This window comes from Hyla sarda, chromosome 4, assembly GCF_029499605.1.
Source record: "Hyla sarda isolate aHylSar1 chromosome 4, aHylSar1.hap1, whole genome shotgun sequence".
Classification (NCBI taxonomy): Eukaryota; Metazoa; Chordata; class Amphibia; order Anura; family Hylidae; genus Hyla; species Hyla sarda.
The window spans coordinates 409,557,341-409,575,298 of record NC_079192.1 but is presented as its reverse complement, the minus strand read 5'-3'; the positions used below and the strand labels follow the sequence as shown (position 1 = coordinate 409,575,298).

Below are 17,958 nucleotides of genomic sequence, written 5' to 3'. Positions count from 1 at the left end.
TAGATATGAGATAGTTATGAGATAGATAGATAGATATGAGATAGATAGATAGATAGATAGATATGAGATAGATAGATATGAGATAGATATGAGATAGATAGATATGAGATAGATAGATATGAGATAGATAGATATGAGATAGATATGAGATAGATAGATATGAGATAGATAGATATAGATAGATATGAGATAGATATAGATAGATAGATATGAGATATTAAAACTTTTCCTGTCTCATTTAAAGCATTTCTTAGATATTAGTAACTGTAAATGAGGTGGACACGTCATTGAGTAATATAGGAGGTTTAATACTTAATCAGTCAAATAAAAGTGCCCAAATATAGAAAGTCCTTATATGTGAGGAACACGTAAGGGAAAGAGATCCACGAGGTCAGGAACACTGCATTACAGTATACTGAATATTACTCATGACTGGACTATTGGTTTCTGGACTGGACTATTGCACTTTATGTATTGTAGCGGTAGAGTATTCATAGCCAGAAGGAAAAATGGCGGTGAAGATGTAGGGTCCAAAGGCAAACATAGATTACATTTAAATTTTCTCACTGCTGCCCCCCATAGGCTGGAGGGTGACTGATCAGATTCTGCTCCCGGTGATATCACTTGTCTCAGGGCAGATTTCTTCTATTATGATGGTTTCTCCTAGAAGCTGTCCCTCCCATTATCTTCATGCCACCATGATATACCCATAATGCAGCATGAAGGGGCTCGGTGAAGGTGGTGGTGAAGGTGTGTAAGTGTCTGATGGGGTCACACAGCTCATAAAAGGACAGCTGCCCGGCCCCATAATCCAGACAGATCCTGAATCTATTACTGGAGACCTGGTGAGGTAACTGGGTCTTCCTCATGTCATGAATAACTGAATAATGGTTATTGCTAACCCGCCCTCCATATAGACACCAGGACTCGCTGTTATCTCCAATGTACGAATGATGCCCCCTCCTGTCTATACTGGGATAACACATCCCCACCCTCCACAATCCTGATCTACTGATCTCCACATCCCAGTAATGTCGTCCTGAGGTAAATCTCCTTCTGCTCATCACCTGAGGATGTTTCTGGAATCTCTCTGCTGTTTCTGGACGATTCTGTGTTATTTCTGTCCATGTTGCAGTTTTCAAGTCGTCTGATATAAGGAGATTATTCTGAGCCGTGTTTACATCCAGTAATATGTCTGCAGGATCCTCCCCATAGATCCTTATACCTGATATTATGTCACATAATGTGCGGAATGTGTCTGAGATCACAGTCATATCCAGATCATCTACATCATGTGCCTTATCATGTCCCCCTGTGTCCTCATCCCCTCCCCCCTCCTCAGGATCACACAAGTCACCTGTGTCTGGTTCCTGTAAGACAGTCAGTGGATCCGTCATGTTACACAGCTCCTCAATGTGTCTCATCTTCCTGGACAGCTCGTCCTTCTTTATTTCCAGCTGATGGATCAGAGCAGACAGTGACAGTGACTCTTCCTTTTCCTGCCTGGAGATCTCACTCAGGACCTTCTTCTCCAGGTCGTCCAGCCGTCTCCTCATGTCTATAAACAGGGCAGTGACTCTCTCCGCTTCTCCAGATGATTTTTCTTGAGTTTTTCTCCTGCGTTCCTCCAGACTCCGGACTCTTTCCTCAGTCTTCTCTCTCTTTGTGATCAGTTTCTGGAGAAGATTTCTCAGTTTCTTCTTCTTCTTCTTCTCAGAGGCCTCATCCATCATCTCCATCTGGTGTCCCCGATGTTCTCCGGCCAAACGGCAGGACACACAGATACAGACGGCCTCCTTGGTACAATAGTACTTTAAGAGTTCCTTATGGATGAAGTATTTCCTGTTCTCCGGTAAAGTGCTGGGATCAGTCAGGACGTGATCTGGTGACTTGTTGTGAGTTCTCAGATGTTTATCACACAGAGAAGCCTCACAGTGCAGACAGGACTTCACAGCAGGGACAGGAGAATGAATACAGTAGGTGCAGAAGATCCCAATGACCTCCTCCTGGAGACGTTCTGCTACTTTATGTAGAGTTATGTTCTTTTGGAGTTCAGGCCGCTCCTGAAACTCTTCTCTACATTCAGGACAGGAATAAAGTCCAGACTGGTCCTGTGTATCCAGCACACGATCAATACAGACCCGGCAGAAGTTGTGTCCACATCTCAGCATTACAGGATCTGTATAAGTGATCAGACAGATGGAACAGTCCAGCTCATCTCTCAGAGCAGAAGACGCCATGGTTATTACTACGTAGAAGTGAAACTTGGTTATATAAGTATGTGGTGTTTCGGTGGTTCCCCTCGAAAGAAACAACATGAAACCAAAAATCTGATCAAACAGCACATTTTTCTGTTCTTCTCACTCTGTGGTAGAGAAAAGTGGTTACAGTTGTCATGGCCAAATGTGTTAGGGCTGTAAAGAATTCAAGGTGATGCTGTTACTTAAAAGTTCCAAAACTACAGTACATCTGAATTTGTGAGGGGCATAAAAGTTACTTTGTGCTCCCCCCGTTAACCACACAGACCTATGCTACTTCTCAGAACCCCAATGAATTTCTGGAGAGCTCAGTGGTGGCATGCTTTACACCACTTCAGCTGATGCTTGGCATTGTGCATATTTTATTGTGTGTAGCTACTTAAATGTGTTGTCTGGCAGAGAAGGTCCTACCTGTTTTGCTTCCCTGGTTGTTTTGGAATTATACCATTGTAAGATGGAAAGGGTGTGTGTGCAATGTTGTGGCGACATCATGCAGCTATTGGACATTGCTTGTGGATATGGTTTCACCAACACACGATGATCGAGACAAGCACCCGCCCCCTCCTGTTTCAAAACAATATACTTCCGAGATGAGCAGGGAGTGAAAGTGGACCGCCGGGGAGCAGAACAGGTAGGACTTTTTCTGCTTCCCAAACCACCCCTTTAACGAAAGAAAACTTTCTCAAGAAGCACCTAACACACAGTTACATAGACAATCTCTATGCAACATTTGGCAGGACAAGGTCCAGCTCACAGCAGGGTGGGATACCACTTATGGTAGACACATTAGAAAGAGGGACCTGTGGCAGGCTGGGTTGTGTTTTGCCTCATTGTTGTTTTATAAATAGTACATGGGCATGAAGAGTCTCCACAGGAGTATTTGGTCCCTAAGATGTCCTGTAGAAGGCCTAGTGCGGTGTCAGTAAAGTAGTAGGCTTGGTGGTGGAGGGCTGGGGCAGAATAACACCAGCCAACACCAGCTTAACAATGATAACAATTCCTCCTTGTATGTTAACTTGGTAGGATAGGGGATTACTATCTGATTGCAGGGGGCCTGACCTCAGGGGTTCCCCACAATCTCGAAAACAGGAAGCTGACTTTACCATTAGAATAGAGTTACAGGTTGAGCATAGGTGTTGTTGCTCCATTAATTCTCTATGGGAAGCGGGGTGGAATATTTTGCTATCTCCGGCAGCTACCATAGAAAATGAGTGGGTTCTTGTTCTCTTTGTAACTTCACTAGCCACACTTACTTGACCAGGCCTTGCTGGAAGCTTTTCAGGTCAAGGATACAACAAGGACATCATTGGAAACAAGGACATTATCGCAAACAACAATTAACACCAAACTGGCGAGAGGTGCTTGGCTCCAACTCTCTTTTATTTTTTATAATTTTTTTTTATCGGGAACAGCAACGGGCTGTGTGCAACATGGTCACCTTCCCCACAGGGAATATCACCATCATCATCTACTACTAATACATCCAATACAGGACAGTCTTAGACCATTGGGGACTTATGATCTGCATCTCTCCACAGGGAATATAGAACTTTTGACTCACATCCATATGTCTTTTTTTCTACAGAAGATACAATCTATTTCTGTAAAAATGGCACAAATCCAGGCAGAATAACCATAATTCCTGATGGTAATTCTATAATCCCCAGTCTCCTGGATATGGTAATGAGGAGCTTGGAGCACAGTGGGCATTTCCAAGCCTGTGCATGGTGGCGCTGGTGTTCTGAAGATCTGTGCATTCCTTCTCTTTTCATTCACTCTCTAAGTAGTCTATTAGCATCCCAATTTCTTCATCTGTTCCTGATTCAGAGTTTAAATCCAATGAGATGTTTGCCGTGAAAAGGTCCAAAGGTAAATTGTCTTGTTGGTTGGAAACATTTCAGTTCTGAGTAAAGCTCCTGGGAGCTTAAAGAGAACATCCTTGTGTTCTCTTTTTGTCTTGTGCCTAAAGTGCGCCCCATGAGTCTGACCTGTTTAATAAAATGATATGCTGCTAATATTGGCTCTGTAGGCTTACTTTAGTCACTGGCGTTATCAAGCCAACCCCTGAAGCAGAGGAGGGTGGTTCCGCACATCTATCGAATGGTAGAAGGAGTGAGTACACTCTACAGGAGTTCAGGGTCAACAGTCATACAGAAAAGTAGAGGAACGTAATCTCCAGTGAGGGGGTTGGGGTCAGGAAACATATTGGGAAAGGGCTTCCATAGAAATAAATAGTATTTTATTAAAAAAAGCTCAGCTTTACCCAAAAGACTGATTCCAAAATATTTTTTGGAACCCAGAATACCCATTTAATACTATAAAAGGTCTGTTACTCTGTGTTTCTACCAATACCTACAACAAGAACACCTTCTCTCACAACTATCTTTGCCTTCCAAACCCTCTACTCTATGGAAATTCCATAAATGTATTTTCTAATAGAAGTCTTAAACCAAAGGTCTCACATATCGCTATTGAATACATACGGAAGTGGGAGAAGGAATTGGGATCTTCCTCTTTCTCTTGGGCAATGGCATTCAGCTATTGGTTGATGATTATATGATTTTAAATAGTTTATGCATCTAAAATATTTAGATGCATAAACTATTTAGAATCATATAATCGTCTAATAAAATAAGGTGCTGTCTGACACAAACAGTGTCCTTCCACACTATTCTAAATATTGTCGGAGGGGTTGCGGACAAACCGCCAAACAACTTCCCATGTGCTGGTCATGCCCTACTGTCACCTCGTTTTGGACCATAACTTTAAAATTTGCCCCCGATTTAATTTTCAACTTATTCCAGACCCTGCTTTAACAATTTGAGTTTTTTGTTTAAATGCAATCCCTGCCGAAACTTTAACAGTCTTAAACCATATATTGGCCACAGCAAGAATGTTGTAACATTGTTTTCTGTCATCCTTCTGGGTCCTTATGGCGGAACTGTTTTTATACTTTTCGTTGATGTACTTTTATGCCGCGGATCTTCCCATATTTGCATTTTCTGTATTTCTAAAAACTTCAATAACAATTAAAGATTAAAAAAAAAAGAAAAGAAAACTGTTAAGGGACCAATAGATCTAGGATGTCCTAAGGTAGATGTGTTTTTGAGACAGGTAGACCTTATCTCCTGCCACTTTCTGCCCCATTTGAAGGAAATCCACACAAGGCAAAGGTTGCCAGCTCTGCTCGGTTCCCACAAACCAGTTGTTAACTGGGGAGAAGTTGTGGTCCTACAACACTGATGCCAGCATGGAGCAATTTAAGTTTCCCCATCGGTAGCTCCCATACTTTGCAGATAAATTGCTGCTAATTTAGTAAGTTGAGTAGACGGTATAGTAACCTCAGTACACTATTTTCTCCTCCTTGTATTTAGAATTGTGGCCAATGGCCCCTGTCAGATGTTCAGTAAGAATTGCCCTCGTACAACTGGACTTGCGTTCAAGGTTAAACACTTTACTTCCACCGTATGTCTTCATATACAAAACTTAAAATACGGAGATAGTGTTTAAGAACACAACATAATCACCCAGTGCTCGTTCGCTGATTCAGTCTATAGCAAAGGATCACCTTCTTCTGCTGCCATCGGAGCTTCGTGTTGGAGTGTCCATGTTAGCTGTATACCTTTGCTTGACTCTGTAGACAGCGTCTGGAAGCTCACTCACAGGTGAGAGTGATTGGCGACGTTTCAGGATCTCTCCGTTTCCCAAGCCTAACGTGACTAATCTACCACCATTATTTATGGACCATAGTCTCGCGAGATTTCACATCTATGAATTAAAATCATACATAAAACAATTAAAAATTGTGAAAAGATGCACTCACCACTCAAATGGTTGCTCGGTTGCTTTAATCCGGGTGCTTCATCCCGTTCGTAGTACAAACAATAGAAGCGGCGTGCAGCATGGGTGCAGGGCGTTAGGTGCGGGGGAAAGGAAGGAGGGGCTGTCAGCCCCTCCTTCCTTTCCCCAGCACCTGACGCCCTGCACCCATGCTGCACGCCGCTTCTATTGTTTGTACTACGAACGGGATGAAGCACCCAGAATAAAGCAACCGAGCAACCATTTGAGTGGTGAGTGCATCTTTTCACAATGCTTCATCTTATTTGATGTTATTACAAGCTGGATTTCAATCACGTTCAGATCGCACCACACTCTAATAGTAGCGGTAATCCAATGGACTTCCCTTCGTAATAATTTCTTTTTTATTTCCTCACTTCTTGTCCCATATATCTCCTCCAGCACCATCCATTAGAGGTCACATACTTGATGATGATTTTGCACAAAATGTCTCGCTACACTTGTTTCCCAATACCTAGTGTTCTCAACTTCTTTCTTCTGTGTATTCTTCCTGGCCATATTCCTGAATATGGCCAAGAAGAATACACAATGGTATTAACGAAAACTGCAATTTCAATGTGTTTTTGTGAATAATTTTATGCTGTTCCGATGTAATATTACATGGTAATACCATCTACCATTATATTTGATTGTTTTATGTATGATTTTAATTCATAGATGTGAAGTCTCGCGAGACTATGGTCCATAAATAATGGTGGTAGGTTAGTCACGTTAGGCTTGAGAAAGGGAGAGATCCTGAAATGTCGCCAATCACTCTCACCTGTGAGTGAGCTTCCAGACGCTGTCTACAGAGTCAAGCAAAGGTATACAGCTAACATGGACACTCCAACACGGAGCTTCGATGGCAGCAGAAGAAGGTGATCCTATGCTATAGACCGAATCAGCGAACGAGCACTGGGTGATTATGTTGTGTTCTTATACACTATGGGGGAGATTTATCAAAACTTGTGCTAAGGAAAAGTTGCCCATAGCAACCAATCAGATTGCATATTTAATTTATCAGAGGCCTTGTTAAAAATGAAAGCAATCTGATTGGTTGCTATGGGCAACTGGGCAACTTTTTCTCTGCACAAGTTTTGATAAATCTCCCCCTATCTCCGTATTTAAAGTTTTGTATATGGAGACATACGGTTGATGTAAAGTGTGAACGCAAGTCCAGTTGGACAAGCGCAATTCTTACTGAACTGTGTGATACTGAGGAGCTGTGGATACTCAGGTGCCCTACGTCACACCCAGATGCAGTTATACACCCATACCTTGTTTATAGAAAGACCCCGTCAGATGTTGCCAAAGTTGTCAGATTGAAAAAAAGGCCACACAAAAAGAGAAAAGAGATATCCGCCCCTAGTGAAGTGTGTTCATAGATAGTAAAGATATGGTGAGTGGAATTACACTTACCAAGTAGTGTTACGCTAAGAGCACAACACCTGAAGACATGTAAAAGCAAGCCAGGACCTGCAGCCATGGTTCTCCCAGTAAAAGACTTGCTAGTCAAGTTGATTAAGGCTTGAAAAGGCAGAAAAAAAATTGAACAGTTTCCAGCGCGGGTCCTATCTGTTCCCAAGGACTAGGACACCTTATATTAGTCCTTAAAAGTAAATATATTAGCACAAAGACAAACGCGTTTCTGGTCCATGCCGGACCCCTCTGAAGAAGGGTCTGGAACGGACCAGAAATGTGCAGATCATAGATCCCCTGGACAGCAAGGACTCATTGTAAGCCACCTCTACTGGAAGAGAACATGTGCCCTGACTCCAAAGTGGATCATGCCATGATATAGGAAAAATTTGAGACTGCTTTTGTTACAGGATGGAATGGGCAAATGAAAACCATGACTGCAGAAAGCTGAGGCAACTGCGGAGAAGGCATAACCAAAACCAAGGCATCCAAATGGGACAAGATGTTCTGAATAATGGGGATCAGACGGTCTTGGCGGCTACATCGGCAAAAAAGTTCTAGTCAAGTTTAGTGACACAAGCTCAATAAACAAGACATTGCAATGTAAATGTACACAGAGCCATATGTCCACTGAAAACAAATGGACTCTGCTGCAACGGAATTTCCGATTGGAATTTTTCCACTGGATTACTCTTGGAAATTCGATCATGTGAACAGATTGCTAATCTAAGTGTCTGGATTTTTAAGTGGACTTCAGAGTTCTAGGCTAGGACTACATAATTGACTACTTATCATAATGCTTGTATATCTACTAATGATATTGACTATGTGGTGGCCCAGTGCAAGCTGGTACCTGCTGCTACGTTTAACCTAGTCAGGAGTATCTTTCATTGCATATACATTCTTGTATTTCTCTGGTATAACATGCATACAATGAGTTAAAACGACCCACCAGCCATAAATGTTATTTCATAAGGAGCAATAGAAGGGTGAGACTAAACATCTGCCCTGCTTTCCATTTTACCATGTGGCTCCGTTTCCCTTCCAGTCGCCCAGCTCCGGTCGTGCTGCATTGTGACCGCCGTTTCACACATGGGTATATGTGTGTAGTTGAAGTCACTCTATGAGCATCCGCTTACAGCAGCCTCCAATTGATCTCAATGGATTCTGCTGCTTACTAGTTCACATGTTAAAAGTTCTGTAGCGGAACTTCCAATGGGGGAATTTGAGTCCGTCGGAAAATTGAACATATTCAATCTTTCGTCAGGATCCGACAGAAAACATAATTTTTCAATGAGACAGTCATTAAGTCTGCAGAAAACTTCTGCAACCATAAGCGCCGATTATGGAGCATTTTAACTGCCGCGGATCCACTGTGGAAATTCATGGAAGAAATTCCTCGCTGAATTTCCGTAGAGTGAACATACCCTAAAAGGGTCAGTGACTAGAATACTGCTTCTCCTGAGTCTAAAGCTGCATTACCAAGTTCTACCAAGCCACAGTCTAGTGTCTCGATGTTCACCAAAACTCTGCCTATCAATTTTTCCTGGGCTTTGCTGAAGGGGAACAGGCTCATTTGAAAAGGACGTTATGGAGTTAACATCAGAGACTACCACAGTCATTATCCCAACCCACTCATACAATTCCCAATAGCCACCACAAAATTGGTCACATTGCAACCTGCAAGTTACCGAGACCAAAACACCACAATCCTCAGAAATCCAACCTGCTGTATTTCTACGCAGTTGTTGTGATGTCAGCAGAAATACTCATTGCCCGGGCAATGCCGACATGCTTCCAATGAAGCTAGAGAGAGACTGGGCGCAGTCCTGGAAGTAATTTCTTGGTGAAGGCTCCTTCACCAAGAGCCTTATAGTCTTCCTCTACTGCGCTGTCCTTGTGGATTCCAATCGAGTGTCTGTCTAAAAATCTCATCCACACCCTTTCGCAGGGTGTGCCCAATCCATCTCCATGTGCGCTGACAAATTTCTAATTCTATGGTCTCTGTCTGCACCGCTAGTGTAACTCGGCATGCCGATCCCAGTTGGTAGGCCGCCGGGCTGGGATGATGAAGACTTGGTGACGACTTGCAGTTTTGCTTGATTTCAGCTGATTTGTACCATATCTCTCTCCATTGAGCAGGACTGATCTTACATTTGAGTTGAGGATTTATTTTTTAGTAAACTTACTGAGCCTGGTTCAAGCACCAGATGTTTGGCAGACTTTCAAAAGTGCCCATTGTCTTTCTGATCCTGGTAGCTATATCAACCTTGGTGCCACCATCTGGTGCAGTTTGGTTTGGATAATTTGGATAATTTGGAAAGGTTTTGACTTTCTCAACTGGCTGACCGTAAAGGTTTCCCATGTGATCTGTTAAAGTGATTGAATATGGATCTGGTGAGGATCCTTTGCCTTATGCCTAGAGTCAATTTAGTGGGGTCTCAAATTGTATGTCAGCTTGTTTGGTGGAGTCGAAAGTAAAGATGAACAAAGAAATAGAATCGTAGCATCATTGAGGGATCTGGTATGCGCTGGAATTATTTAGTCCTGTTGTGGGGTTGCAGGATGGGCTGGAAGAAGCCTTAAAGGGGTACTCCGCAGCTCAGCGTTTATGAACAAACTGTTCCAAACGCTGGAGATGGCACCGGGAGCTCGTGACATCATAGCCCCGCCCTCTCATGATGTCACGCCCAACCCCCTCGATGTAAGTCTATGGGAGGGGGCGTGACATCTGTCACGTCCCCTCCCATAGACGTGCATTGAGGGGGCGGGGCATGGCATCATGAGGGGGTGGGGTTTTGACATCACAAGCTCCCGGCTACAGCGTTCAGAACAGTTTGTTCCAAACGCTGAGCAGCGGAGTACCCCTTTAATGGTTTCAGAAGGAATGTAGCTTTGTCAGGATTTTCACAGCAGACAAGTGTCAGGTGGTAGACACCCTTGTGAGATATAGTTATGGAGGGAGAAGAGCCTAAATGCTGCTTACCAAGGCCACGGCTTGGGGGGGGGGGGGCATGTTGGCGATCACTTTCTTGCACAATTACTGGCAGGTTATGTAATCGCCATGATATCGGGCTGCAACTCTTTCTATTTTTTCATTTGCACGAAAATAAAACTAGCTGCACAATAGGGAAGTTGAATTCTTCTATTAGGTTTCCAGGGAGATTTTAGAGGATCCTGATATACAGTGGAAATATGGTTTAGGACTAAAGCCAAGTAATGAAAAGTTCACTACGGGACAATTACCTAACGGATGTTGGTGGGAGATGCAACTAGAAATGGAACCAGATTTTAGATGCAAGAAAGAGAATTCTATCCGCAAAATAATAAAATTTAATTTTAAAAAGCTGGATTTTCCTAAGCTAAAGACATCCCTACAGACTATCGACTGCAACTCCATGTTCTTAAAGGGGTAGTACTGCTCCGCTCTACGGTCTGACATTAGTTGGGGATAGATGTTGCCACAAGCTGGATCGGACAGTTGCAGAGACAACCATCTGACACCTATCAGGTAACATGCACATGGATAATTCCAACATACCCGGTGGTACTTGACAGCGGCTCTCTGGGGGATCTGGAAATTACTGCACCAACTGATAATTAGCCATATAGGAATAAAGTAGGTGAATTGTATTATATCATTGTTACCGAGAAGTAACCTAGACGGTTCCGCTTGTGAATGTGCGTATGGAGTGTCAATTGTAGGCCTAGAACGTGTATATATAGAGCTTTCAGGATTACAGTTTCCCCATTACTGGCATGAGCTCTAGTCGGTGGTTACCGTATATACTCGAGTATAAGCCGAGTTTTTCAGCACGATTTTTCGTGCTGAAAACACCCCCCTCGGCTTATACTCGAGTGAACTCTCCGCCCTCAGTGGTCTTCAACCTGCGGACCTCCAGAGGTTTCAAAACTACAACTCCCAGCAAGCCCGGGCAGCCATCGGCTGTCCGGGCTTGCTGGGAGTTGTCGTTTTGAAACCTCTGGAGGTCCGCAGGTTGAAGACCACTGCGGCCTTCGACATCATCCAGCCCCCCCCCCTCTCACCCCCTTTAGTTCTGTACTCACCTCTGCTCGGTGTTGGTCCGGTGCTGCAGGACTGTCCGGTGGGGAGGTCGTCCGGTGGGATAGTGGTTCCGGGCTGCCATCTTCACTGGGGGGCCTCTTCTCCGCGCATTGGGCCCGGCCCTGGAATAGTTACGTTGCCTTGACGACGACGCAGAGGTACGTTCATTACCAACGTCCCTCTGCGTCATCGTCAAGGCAACGCCTCTATTTCGGGCCCGAAGCGCGGAGAAGAGGCCCCCCCCCCCGGTGAAGATGGCAGCCCGGAACCACTATCCCACCGGACGACCTCCCCACCGGACAGTCCTGCAGCACCGGACCAGCGCCGAGCGGAGGTGAGTACAGAACTAAAGGGGGTGAGAGGGGGCTGGATGATGTCGAAGGCCGCAGTGGTCCTCAACCTGCGGACCTCCAGAGGTTTCAAAACTACAATTCCCAGCAAGCCCGGACAGCCGATGGCGGAGAGTTCACAAGAGGATGATGACAAGGGGATGATGAAGGGGGGTGGGGATGATGACAAGGGGATGATGAAGGGGGTGTGTGGGATGATGACAAGGGGATGATGAAGAGGGGGGGGGGGTGAGCTGATGACAGGTGGTGATGATGAAGGGGGGGTGGGATGATGACAGGCGGTGATGATGAAGGGGGGATGATGACAGGGTGATGATGATGAGGGTGTTATTGACGGGGGTCTGGATGATGACAGGGGGGATGATGTATTTCCCACCCTAGGCTTATACTCGTGTCAATAACTTTACCTGGGATTTTGGGGTGAAATTAGGGGCCTCGGCTTATATTCGGGTCGGCTTATACTCAAGTATATACGGTAGTCCCTACTGTGCAACATTCAGATCATGCCCTGTGGTTCGGCCTCATGGTTATCCCTGTATGCTCTTATTAGGAAAGGGTTAGGACGAAAGACTCCGTATCGTGACCAGGAAGTCATCATACATTGAATTCTATTGTGTGGTAATATTCTTAAGAGTTGATCCTTTATTAGCTCACTTCAACGTTGGCACGTGGCATGAATAATACATGGTTCATGCGTACCCTGGATGATATACCAGAAGATGCGAATGTGTTCCATACGTAGGATGTTTAGAGTGTTTAACAGGGTTGCTGAATACTCCCATGTCAACATACGCATGCATTCTCATTTACTTGTATTATTTTGTGTTATTTGATTTGCTGTATGTTCATCTCTATTGGATTTGATTTTGTATCCGTTCTCATAGTGACTTTGTAATTCTTTTGGAAAACAATAAACTATTATAAAAAAAAACAACAAAAAAACACGCACATGGATAAATTAGGTGTGGGGTAGGGAGAGGAGGAGAAGTCACTGGTGTTGTTTATGGGTGGACCTTTCACTGGTAAAGTTCATGGGTGAGCAGCCTGCTGGTGGTGACTAATGTTTTTTGAGGCCTACTTTTTGGTGTTGTCTATGGGGGGATCTCCACTGGTGTCCTATAAGGAGCAGTTGTTGTGATGTCACCAAGACAAAACGTATTGCCAGGGCAAGGCCAGCATTCTTTCCACGGAGACCAGGCGCAGTGCTGGAATCTGGAGAAGTAATTTCTTGGTGCAGGCTCCTTCTACCTCTACTGCATTGTCCTTGTGGATTCCAATCGAGTAGAAAAAAAGGGTGTAACACACGTTTCAATTGCTGCTTAAAGGGGAACTCCGCCCCTAGACATCTTATCCCCTATCCAAAGGATAGGGGACAAGATGTTAGATCGTCACGGTCCCGCTGCTGGGGACCCCCGGGGATTGCTGCTGCGGCACCCCGCTATCATTACAGCACAGAGCGAGTTCGCTCTGCACGTAATGACGGGCGATACAGGGGCCGGAGCATCGTTACGTCACGGCTCCGCCCCTCGTGACGTCACGGCCCGCCCTGTCAATACAAGTCTATGGGAGGGGGCGTGGCGGCCGTCACGCCCCCTGCCATAGACTTGCATTAAGGGGATGGGCCGTGATGTCATGAGGGGCGGAGCCATGATGTCACGCTGCTCCGGCCCCTGTATCGCCTGTCATTACGCACAGAGCGAACTCGCTCTGTGCTGTAATGATAGCGCGGTGCCGCAGCGGCGATCCCCGGGGTCCACAGCAGCGGGACCACGGCGATCTAACATCTTATCCCCTATCCTTTGGATAGGGGATAAGATGACAAGTTTTCTTTATATATATATATATATATACAGAAGATATACAATTTTCAACATCAGAATATTCACCCATGTGCACAAAAGTAATAGATCAGCAGTGTCCAGCTGGAGATATATATCAGCTCATCAGGTTTTCTTTAGTTGTATAACCTGTATACGGCCATCCCCTACACCAGCAGGTGTGTAAGTCCATGCAACGTTTCGAAGGTAACACCTTCTTTGTCCAGCACAATGTGAAAAACGCCCATCACCAAGTTAAATACGTCTACATTCTCGCGAGATCTTAATTCTACAGCGGAAATACAAAAGTTACAAAAACTTATCAAAAAGTATCAAAAGGAATTAAAATCACATAAAAAATGTGTGGTGTAGGAGATGCCCGTATACAGGTTATACAACTAAAGAAAACCTGATGAGCTGATATATATCTCCAGCTGGACACTGCTGATCTATTACTTTTGTGCACATGGGTGAATATTCTGATGTTGAAAATTGTATATCTTCTGAATATATATATAAAGAAAACTTAAAGGGGTACTCCGGTGAAAACCGTTTTTCTTTTAAATCAACTGGTGCCAGAAAGTTAAACATATTTGTAAATTACTTCTATTAAAAAATCTTAATCCTTCCTGTACTTATTAGCTGCTGAATACTACAGAGGAAATTCTTTTCTTTTTGGAATGCTCTCTGATGACATCACAAGCACAGTTCTCTCTGCTGACGTCATTATAATAATAATAGCAACTCTTTATTTATTGTTGTCCTTAGTGGGATTTGAACCCAAGGCCCCAGCACTGCAAGCCAGCGGTGCTAACCACTGAGCCACCATGCTGCCCTTTGCATACATCTGCTATGCACGGTTGCTAAAATGGACAGAGATGTCAGCAGAGAGCACTGTGCTCGTGATGTCATCAGTGTTCCAAAAAGAAAGGAATTTCCTCTGTAGCATTCAGCAGCTAATAAGTACTGGAAGGATTAAGATTTTTTAATAAAAGTCATTTACAAATATGTTTAACTTTCTGGCACCAGTTGATTTAAAAGAAAAAAGGTTTTCACCGGAGTACCCCTTTAAGCAGCAATTGAAACGTGTGTTACACCCTTTTTGTCTATTGGATGCATTTTTACTGAGTACAGAGCACTCAGGTGACCACGTTTACCCCATGCACAGCGAGCCCCCACACTTATGACTGTAAGATTGTGATTCCAATCGAGTGCCAGTCTGAAAATCTCATCCGTGCCCTGGGTGTGTCCAAATTTCTAATTCTATTAGTCTCTGTCTGCGCCACTAGTGCAGCTCGGCATGCAAAACCTAGTTGGCAGGCCACCATGATGGATGATGAGGAGTTGAAGACTTGATGAAGACCTGCAGTTTTGCTTGTTTTCAGCTGATACGTACCACATGTCTCTCCCATAGAGCAAGACCGATTTGAGGATTCCTATTTTAGTAAACTTACTGAGCCTGGTTCAAGCACCAGATGTTTTGCACACTTGCAAAAGTGCCCCTTGTCTTTCTGATCCTGGTAGCTATATCAACCTTGGTGCCACCATCTGGTGCAGTTTGGCTACCAAGATAGTTTGGAAGGTTTTGACTTTCTCAACTGGCTGACCGGAAAGGTTTCCCATGTGATCTGTTAAAGTGATTGAATATGGATCTGGTGAGGATCATTTGCTTTATGCCAATAGTCTATTTAGTGGGGTCTCAAATTGTATGTCAGCTTGTTTGGTGGATTTGAAAATAAAGATTCCCTTACGTCCTAACCAGTAGCACAGATGGGGTATTCCACCCCCCGCGAACTGGTAGGACAGATGGAAGTTTTATTGAACCTAATTAAACAATCAGTAAAGACACACCCACAACACCCTGTATAAGTAAGAGGGTCATCCTCTGCTCCATTGTGTTTTTTTCTGTCCTCCCGGACAGTGGGACAGATGGTGACCCCCTTACTCCTGTTATATAATAGGAGGGGGGGGGGGTTTCTTACTTGCAAATCTGGGCATAGTTTGCGCCCATCTGCTTCTATACCTCGGAGCCGCGACTCCAATCGCGGCCCCGGCCGGAAGTGCGTCAGCGGCGTCTGACGTCACTTCCTGTTTCTCTTTTCGCTCCCGGCTCGTTTTTTTCCGCCGTTTTTGCTAATAATGCGGCGAAACCAAGCGAGGAGCCTCTTTCCATAACCCTTTAACTAATAGGGTTCCTTTCTTTCCTGTTTTTTAAGACAGGATTTCTTTATATCTGTAACTCCGCCTTGTGGGCGGAGTCTTGTTTTGGCGCCAGCCAGGAGGATATTTAAACTCCCCCTAGGCTGTCATTCAGCCTCCTAGAGCGCAGAGCTGTTGGTACTTCCACAGTCCTGTCTTTTTGAGTCTAGTAGTGCATCCTTGCGGATACTACTGTTTCCCTATATATATCTCTTACCTGGTCTCTTGCTGAGAACTTTGGGTATTTTAAATTATATTTTAGCTAGCCGCAATTTTTTTCTTGCCGCTACATTATCTAATCCTCCTCTCATATTTATCTAGATATGTCGACCGAGGGCTCAGGGGATCGTGAAGGCTTGGCAAAAAGATCCGCCAAGCGCAAGCACCTCTCTTGCCATGACTGCAATACTCCCCTTGAGGATAATTATGAATTTTCCAGGTGCCCTCCTTGTAGGGCTAAGTCTCTACCTTCCCACCAGACTGAACCTACAGTCCAAGATATGTATGTGTGGGTCTCCTCTAACATGTCGGCTATGCAAGCCTCTATTGAGGAGCTGAAACACGTTCTCTCTCAGAAACGCGCCAGACCTTCTTCACCTCCCAGAATGGAGACGTCTGTGGAGCAGGAGAGAGAAGATTCCAAGTCCTCCTCTTCGGATGAGGAGGTCACTGCATCCTATTTCTTTCCGCTGGAAAAGACCCAGCGTCTTCTGAGATCCATCCGGTCGGGGGACCAGGATGTTGATCCCGGGGAAGCCTCTACCTCCACCTCTAAGGGACCTGGGGTCTTTAAAGCGGATGATACCCTTCTGTCCGTGCTTAGAACGGAATGGAAAAAAACAGAAAAGGGTCCGGTCTTAACTAAAAGATTTAAGACCATGTTTCCTATACAGGAATCTCAGCTTTCCTCCTGGGGCCCTGTCCCTAAGGTTGACATGGCAGTTGCCAAACTGTCCAAAGAGGACAGTGGTCCCTGCTGAGGATGGGTCTTCCTTGCAGGATCCAATGGATCGGAAGGCTGACTGTGCCATGAGGCGCTCCTACTCCACTGCTTCTGCGTCTGCATCAGTGGCGATAGCTTGCTCTGAGGTAGCAAACTTTTTGAAGACCCGCCTTTCTAACATCCAGTCGGATTTGGACCAGGGGGTTCCTAGAGATGAAATTCTTTCATCCTTCAAGACGTCCAATCTGGCCGTTGATTTTTTGTGCGATGCTTCCACCCAGCATCTTAAATTGGCCTCCAAGTCTATGGCCCTGGCTTCCGCTGGACGACGTCCTCTGTGGTTAAAACCTTGGAAGGTTGACAACTCTTCCAAGAACACCTTATGTGCTATGCCTTACGAACCCGGCATTCTTTTCGGAGCTGAGCTGGACCGCATTATGGAGGGACTTTCTGACAAGAAAGGCAAGTCCCTTCCTTATTCCTCCTTTCGTGATCGAGGGCGGCGTTCTGGGGGCGGATCAGCCCCCCAGCCTAAGCCTCAGAGAGACTGGGGTAATCAACGCCGGGGCGGAAAACGCTCCCGTGGCCCCAAAGACAACAGAAAGCTCTGACTGCGGGCTTCTACGAAGCTCTGGGTTCCTTGCCGAGGTGACCTTTCCAGTTTCCCATCCTGCCCCCCAGATTCCAGTTGGTGGTCGTCTTCACCATTTTTCAAGCGCCTGGTCCCTCCACATTCAGGACCCTTGGGTCCTGAGATTAATCTCGGATGGTTATTCGATAGACCTCGAATCAATTCCCCCATCCAATTATGTGGAGACAAGAGTTCTTTCACCAATCAAACAGGGGGCGCTAGAAACCTACATTCTGGAATACATCCAGAAGAATGCCTTAGAGGAAGTTCCTCTTGCAGAGCGGGGGTCAGGAATTTATTCTCCAGTCTTCCTAGTTCCCAAGGTAACAGGAGACTGGCGGATGATTATAGATCTGAGATATCTCAATCAGTATGTAAAGCACAAACGCTTTCGTATGGAAACTATTCAATCTGTGGTCAACCTCATCTCGCCAGGGG

The 17,958-nt window shown here is 45.0% G+C and overlaps 1 protein-coding gene across 1 annotated transcript; it reads right to left on the bottom strand.

Annotated features, from left to right (window-relative positions):
* Positions 1-377: 377 nt before the first annotated feature.
* LOC130267624 (E3 ubiquitin/ISG15 ligase TRIM25-like) lies at positions 378-5,751 on the bottom strand. Its single transcript, XM_056517664.1, has 2 exons — positions 5,740-5,751; positions 378-2,264 (listed from the first exon to the last, which is right to left on the bottom strand). The coding sequence occupies exon 2, from the start codon at positions 2,238-2,240 to the stop codon at positions 630-632; it is 1,611 nt and encodes a 536-aa protein (XP_056373639.1). The 5' UTR covers positions 2,241-2,264; positions 5,740-5,751; the 3' UTR covers positions 378-629.
* Between the last annotated feature and the right edge of the window lie 12,207 nt (positions 5,752-17,958).